Below are 7,500 nucleotides of genomic sequence, written 5' to 3'. Positions count from 1 at the left end.
AAACAGTTTTTGCTCTTTTCTAAAAAGGTTTTCACCACTGAATAGAGCATAAAAAAAACTCTATTAGTAACAATATGAAAATCATGCAAAGATGACATGCGACTCATTCCGTGGTGGAGGGTCACAAATATAGAACTAAACATAATCGAGCCCGAGCCCTTCTAGATAAATTTGATTTTCGAACTGTCGGCAACGTTCAAAAAAGGGAGGTTATGGTTAGAGGGTTTGTTAACCCGGGATTTGTAAAAATGTAAACACATTTAACAAATTACGTTGAACCTAAAACCGCGATTTGTAAAAATGTAAATTTGTAAAAATATCGCATTCCACAAAGTAATAAATCCCTTTTATTATCATTAATATTTGTTGTTTAGAGCCTCTATGCTGGGTGATGGGGGTGTTTTGGGCAGGATAGGTCAAATATTACGATTTTTAGCATAACAAAGAGAAACAAAATCTAATAGATCCCTTGACTTTTGGGTAGCGCGATCGCGACTCTGTTGCTGCTAGCTTTCCACTGGGAGGAGCGACCCGAATTTCCCAGCGATGGGACAATACAGTAATGACAAAAAAAGAATCTAATAGATCCCTTGACTTTGGGGTAGCGCGACTCTGTTGCTGCCATCTTTCCACCGGGAGGAAGCGACCCGAATTTCCCGGCGATGGAACAATAAACTAATGGAACAAAACAATGAAACAAAAATCTAATGGATCCCTTGACTTTAAGGTAGCGCGACTATGTTGCTGCTAGCTTTCCACTTGGAGGAAGCGACCCGAATTTGTCTGCGAAAAATGAAAAAATGAAACAAAATCTAATAGATCCCTTGACTTTGGTATAGCGCGACTCTGTTGCTGCTAGCTTTCCACTGGGAGGAAATGACCCGAATTTCCCAGCGATGGGACAATAAAATAATACAAATAATAGATCCCTGGACTTTCGAGATGACAAGAAAATGTCGGCCGCATGTACGTGATTTGTAAAACATGTTACAAATCACGGGTCAACAGGGTAACAGATGAAAAGGAAATATATCGACTTTCAGGTGACCTTTTAGAAAGCATATGTGACTAATCGGTCTCATGTTGGAAAATGTTGTCGTTTATTTGTTTGCCTGCTTGTCATTAATCCCCCCACTCCCCCACAAACACAAATCTTGGCTTATATATTTTGGTTTGTCTTGTTTGTTGGCACGTTTAATTCTGGATAAAACTACACGTTCACAAGAATATCGACCTAACGGCTTTGAAAGTGGAGAAACATGAGACACGACAGGAAAAATAACTCTTGCTTGTTATGGGTGTTTTTTTTGAACGTTTAATTCAGGATAAAACTACACGTTCACAAGAACATCGACCTAACGGCTTTTAAAGTGGACAAACATGAGACACGACAAAAACAATGATTTTAATGGTTATGGTTTTTTATGCCTAAATGAATCAAGCTGTTGGTTTGTTTGCTTGCTCGTTGGTGTAATCAGCTAAACTTATTCAAATTGTAGCACAATGAGTAGGTATGGGGAGTGAATGGTCTGTTTCTATTTTACTTTGGTTGTTTTTCTTTGTTAGTAGCTCTTCCTGAAATCGTTCATTCCAACACACAACCACACACTCAGATATATAAAGACTCAGACACACGGACGTTCAAACACACACACACACACACCCACACCCACACACACACACACACACACACACACTCACGCGCGCGCGTGCGCGCACACACAACCGACAGTAAAATTGGGTTTTTACCAATTTATTTCCTTAATAAATGTAAAAGAAAGTCAAATCATTCAAAATCAATCTCAAAAAGCCAGCAACAAAAAATAACCGGACAATCGACAGCACGGATGTTGATTTTGCTGTTGGTGATATTTTGTCCACTTCCATGCGGCAAATGGAGAGAAAAGGACAAGTCCTGATTGCTGATTGTTCAGTATTTATAGGACCTTATGGAGATATTGTCAACTAGGGCACTGGTGGTACATTTAAGAGCTGAAACTGAAAGAAACCTTTGCAATGACACTGATTTTGCTTGTGAGTTTGGATATCCGGATGTTTGTTTGCTTGTTTGTTTGTTTGTTTAAGTGTTTGTTTGTTGTTTGTTTGTTTGTTTGTTTGTTTGCTGCTAAAATATGCACATGTACAACCACATTTTAGTAGATATCAACTAATGACGCGAAAACATTTTATAGTTTTGTTTTAGGCAACACACGTGAATCCGCAGACTTAGTTGTAATACATACTTACGAACACACTGGTCAGTTTATTTAGGAAAAGAAACGAAAGAGATATCAGAAGACTGTACACTAATGTAACACACATGCAAACGTCTCCAAACTTTATACAAATTCGTTTCTAACTTGTAGGGTTAACTGTTCTTATTCAATACTTTATCGTGACTATTTTACATTATGTACAGTACAAACAGAAACGAAACATTTATGCAACTTAATATGGCTTTTTGCATTATATTTCAAGAAAATATTCTCCTCTGCGTGTTTCCTCATGATTGAAATCACTTTGCAAGAGATAACACAGTCGTGTTCAATGTAATAGATTTGTCCAACATAATATTGCAAAACAAACAAATAAAAACTGTTTCCAAAATATATAACATATTAGCCCTAGTAACCCTAAGCCCTTTAACTAATTGGGTAACATAAAAGCAGTTATTTTCTCGATCGACATAAACCATGTAAATAATTTCTAAATGTCAATCGTCACATTGAAACTTGTTTATATCTTAGCACATAATGTTCATTGTACCTTTTGTACATCTGTTATTTGTATCTGTTTTCTTCCACATAAAACTTAAATATAAACTTAGCCAAACAATTATTGCGACAAATTCCCGTTTATTTCATTCAAACTTTTTATGCCAGTTAAGGCCGTTCACTTGACTCTCTTGATCACCTTTCGGACTACAGATTTATTTTACAGGGATCACGTGACCCCCGCGCAAAGAAAGGTACCCTCAAAATCGACCGGATAAAAACAGAAGGGACACCTTAAACATCGACGGAAAATCACACGAATACCTGTAACAATCCAAAATGATACTTGAAGTACGTTTATAATTTAGGCCAAATATTCGGGAAGTTTCAAAGCCATCAACCAAGTCATTGCTTTTTCCATGATACCCCTCAAAATTGACGCAAAAACTCCCGGTTTTGACCGCTTCAACGATCGACACCTGCATCAGTAGGAATAGCATAGCACACTAAATACGTAAGCTAGCTCGATAAAACAACATGTTCTAGGTAGATAATTGATTTGACTTTCTTCGCGTATGTAAACGTTGCAAAGTATTGCCTATTATAATTTTACGTCGTTTTTACTTGGTCTCTTCCGTTTTTGTCCAGTTGATTATGAGGGTACCTTTATTTGAGCGACGGTCACGTGATCCCTGGTAAATACATCTTCAATCCAAAGGTGATCCAGATAGTCAAGTAAACAGCCTTATAACTGGCTAGAAAGTTTGAAATAAACCAAATGGGTATTTTATTACTTTAATTTGGGTGGGACATTTGTCACAATAATTTGTTTTATTTATTAAACTTAAAAGTGTTAAGTTTCACTATAAATGCTTGGGGATATGCTTAAACAGCTTGCATTTACAATTCGTGTCAAAGCAAACGACTTCACATGGCATATTTTACACAATATACGTTCATTTATCTTAAACCAGAGGATTTGTTTTATTTTATCAATGATATGTGCCCAGTTCTCTCCCATGCCACGCCCCATGCTGGCAAAGAATTGCTAGAATGGACTCCCAAAATCTGTATCTTGGATTTGCACTTCACAAACACCGTACGTATGACCCGCCCCCCCCCCCCCACCCTCAATGAGTTACCGTGTCAGAGGACCACGTTTGTGTGTGGTGGAGACAGTTATCAGTTGGTGCGGGCTATATTCAGGGGCCACAGGGCAACTTTGTTCACTGGATCGACCTACAGCAAATAGCCCAGTGGACTGTGTTTTACATTATTATTTTAACTAAATTAGATTTGTTAGCATCAGGACAACAGGCTGCAGTCATTCATCAGCGTGTTTGAGTTCAGTGGAACTACGACGCAATGTGACAGTCATAGAAAACAGGTAAGAGAACATATGAAGGCTGCCCTGAGGTCCTGGTGTTTGTCGGTTCACTAGGATGGCGCCTGGGCGGTAGGATGAAGATAGTCGTCTGGTAGGATCTCAGCACTCTCGACTGGACGTGACGTAAGTGCTTTGGGTGGCTTGTCTGAAGAAACCAAGTGTCATTCCCTTGGGAGAGAAAGAGAGGGAGGGAAAGTACAGAGTATAAGAAAGAGAAGAAAGATGAGAAACAAGAATGTAGCCACTGTCTCCAAAGATTCAAACTAAAGACTATTGGTCATATTATTGTTTTGTAAAGTTTACAGTCTTGTATAATCGTACACTTGAAAACAGGAGAGAAAAAAAAGTAATTTACAATATCCAGGAAAAATGTGACACAAAATAAGGCCCAAATATTCCTGTCGTACTTTTTCCAAAATGAATGCAAAATACCTTTCTTCTGTCCGTGGCATCGTCATGTGGTACTTGCAAGCTAATCAGGGATCTCATAATCATCAGGTCCACTTCCATGGGCTTGAGCCTGGGCAGTAGGATGAAGATAGTCGTCAGGTAGGCCCTCAGCACCAGGGGCTTGGTGTGATCTTGGTGTGTTTGGTGGCTTGTCTGAAGTAAAAAAAATTAAACATGTTCAAGTCTCATTCCCTTGAGAGAGAAAAGAGAGGGAGTAAGACTAGCTCTGTGTGTGTGTGTGTGTGTGTGTGTGTGTGTGTGTGTGTGTGTGTGTTTGTGTGTGTGTGTTTGTGTGTGTGTGTGTGTGTGTGTGCATGTGTGCGTGTGTGTGTGTGTGTTTGTGTGTGTGCGTGTGTGTGGGTGTGTGTGTGTGTATGTGTGTGTGTGTGTGTGCGTGTGTGTGTGTGTGTGTGTGTGTGTGTGTGTGTGTGTGTGTGTGTGTGCTTGCATGTATACACATCCGAGACTCATTAAGTGTTACAGTAAATGAGGAGAGCAACATAAATAAAGAATGTAAGAAAACAAGGAAAAGCAGCAGCACTAACCCATCCCCCTTCTACTCTCCTCCTCCCACCCCACCACCCTCCCCCCCTGAAAAAAAACAGACACAAAAAGATCCAGAGTATAGCCACTGTCTCCAAAGATTCAAACTAAAGACTATTGGTCATATTATTGTTTTGTAAAGTTTACAGTCTTGTATAATCGTACACTTAAAAGCAGGAACAAAACGAGCAATTTACACTATCCAGGACAAATACAAATTTCACACAAAATAAGCCTCCCAAAATGCTGCCGTACATATTCCACGATAAATACAGCATACCTTTCTTCTTTTTGTGGCATCGTCGTGGGTGACTTGCAGGCAAATCAGGGATCTCGTAATCATCAGGTCCACTTCCATAGGCTTGACCTTGGCCTTGTCTGTCAGTGTACTTGTCGTAGACATGCTCCTCAGTCTTGCTCCATCTGCATTTGTCGTAGGTATTGATCTCAGCCTTTGCCTCTTGCCGCGGTACATTGCAGTGCATGGCTCCGACGCTGTCGCTGCTTGTTCCTTCTGAGTTTCTGAGGCTGTGATTTCTGTCTTTGGCTTTCTCGCAGGCATGGGTCTTGATGCCTTTGCGTGTTGAGTCATCATGAAATCGAGTCTTCTTGCCTTTTGACAATGTCAGTTCAGGAACATTGCAGTACACAGCTCCGGCGCTTTTCATTGCTGGTTCAGCTAAGGATGAGGCGCCAGATGGGCTTGTCGCTTGTTCTTCTACGATTTCAGGGTCTTGATCTTTGTTCGAGGCTTTTTTGCAGGCATGGCTCTCGTGCGTGGAGTCATCATGGATTCGAATCTTCTTGCCGCTCTTCTTGGGATCGGCCATGCCTTCTTTGCGGGCTTGAACGCTCATGTTTATTCCAACAGTAGATTCCTCAGAGCTCTGGATCCCAATGTTTCTCTCGACTGGGTCTTTGTGGATCTCAACCGCGGTGCAGTTCTCCTCAGACTCTTGGCGACTGGCCTGGACTGTTTTGTTCGTGATCACACGTTGCTGGCAGAGCTGGACAGGGCTCTCGCGTATTTCATCTCTAGCTTGTGCAGCGGCAGAATCTTGACAGAATCGGCGCCAGCTTATTCTCTCGTCATCGCAGACTTGAATGCTGATGGTTTCTTCTGCAAACATTATAAGAAGATAAACAAAATTCTCAAGATATGTATTGAAGTGGCGACAGTGATATACACACACACACACACACACACACACACACACACACACACACACACACACACGTACACACAAACACACACAAACACACACACACACACACCCACAGACACACACCCACACACACTCACACACACACGTACACAGACACACACACACACACACACACACACACACACACACACACACACACACACATACAGAATCAAAATTGTGCTAAACGCTAGCGCTGGGCAAATGGATAAGCGGACACATTTCAAAAATAAGTTTTGCTATGGTTGAGTTATATCTGTGTTTATGAAATATGTTACCCGGGTGGTGGGATGAAGTAGAAGCTATTGGCTCAGCGATTATGACGTCAAAAGGTGAGTTTTGGGACCTTCGCTTTCGCCTGCAAAATTAACAGCAACACAGTATAACGTTTCGGTAGTAGCGGGTACATTGAAATGACAAAAAGACAGATTGACACGGGAAAAAACAATATCACACACACACACACACACACACACACACACACACACACACACACACACACACACACACACACACACACACAAACACACTGTCACGATCGGGTGACAGAGACCAAGAAAGTGTCACTCAGTGGAGTGCCTGTTCTTGGTCGAGTATGATAGAAAGCGCCTGTACGTGATATTGGGCTACAGCAGAGTTTGCTGACAGTGCTCAACTAGCACGGATGTTTTGTAGTGCACGAGTTTCACAGTGGGGGTTTCTGCTGTCATAGGGCTGACGGTTTTTCGCTGACAGCGCGCACGGGATTTTCACGGATTGAGTTTCTCGTGTCTTTTTTCTGCTTGGGAGGCAGAATTGTGTATAGCTGGACTGGTTTTGTGACAAGGTCAGTCACGTGTTATTGGCTAGGTTGTCTGGGAGAGACACAGGGGCGGCACACTTGACACCCAGCGGCAGAAGGGGAAGGATCTAATACACAGTTTCTAGAGTATGATGGTTTTTCACCGAGTATTGTATTCGGCACTCTAGGGGAGCTTCCACCGGTTATTTCCTTCACACTGCCACATATTTTGCTGAGGACAAGTCGTCAACATTCCTTCGTCGGCGATGGCTTTCGCATAAGGATTCGACAAGGGGTTCTGGAGGTTTTTGGTCACTGTTGACGAACAGAGGCTGTTCCAGGGAGGAGGCGGATTTTGCTTCCATGAGAGTACAATCATAGGCTTTTGAGGTAATAAATCATTATTTAACGCTGTTGATG

The 7,500-nt window shown here is 41.5% G+C and overlaps 1 protein-coding gene and 1 long non-coding RNA gene across 2 annotated transcripts in view; both read right to left on the bottom strand.

The window, feature by feature from the left end:
- LOC138973392 (uncharacterized) overlaps nt 1-7,500 on the bottom strand; it is a 107,538-nt gene that overhangs the window by 29,493 nt on the left and 70,545 nt on the right. The window lies entirely within an intron of this gene.
- LOC138974342 (uncharacterized) overlaps nt 1-7,500 on the bottom strand; it is a 36,549-nt gene that overhangs the window by 26,014 nt on the left and 3,035 nt on the right. Inside the window, exons 5-7 of the mRNA XM_070347063.1 lie at nt 6,578-6,657; nt 5,375-6,214; nt 4,534-4,704 (exon numbers count right to left, since the gene is read on the bottom strand). Coding sequence (XP_070203164.1) covers nt 4,574-4,704; nt 5,375-6,214; nt 6,578-6,657 — 1,051 coding nt within the window. The 3' untranslated portion in view covers nt 4,534-4,573. The remainder of the gene's footprint in view (nt 1-4,533; nt 4,705-5,374; nt 6,215-6,577; nt 6,658-7,500) is intronic.

This window comes from Littorina saxatilis, linkage group LG8, assembly GCF_037325665.1.
Source record: "Littorina saxatilis isolate snail1 linkage group LG8, US_GU_Lsax_2.0, whole genome shotgun sequence".
Classification (NCBI taxonomy): Eukaryota; Metazoa; Mollusca; class Gastropoda; order Littorinimorpha; family Littorinidae; genus Littorina; species Littorina saxatilis.
Note: the sequence above shows the minus strand (reverse complement) of the source record. Positions and strands in the feature narration are given on the sequence as shown.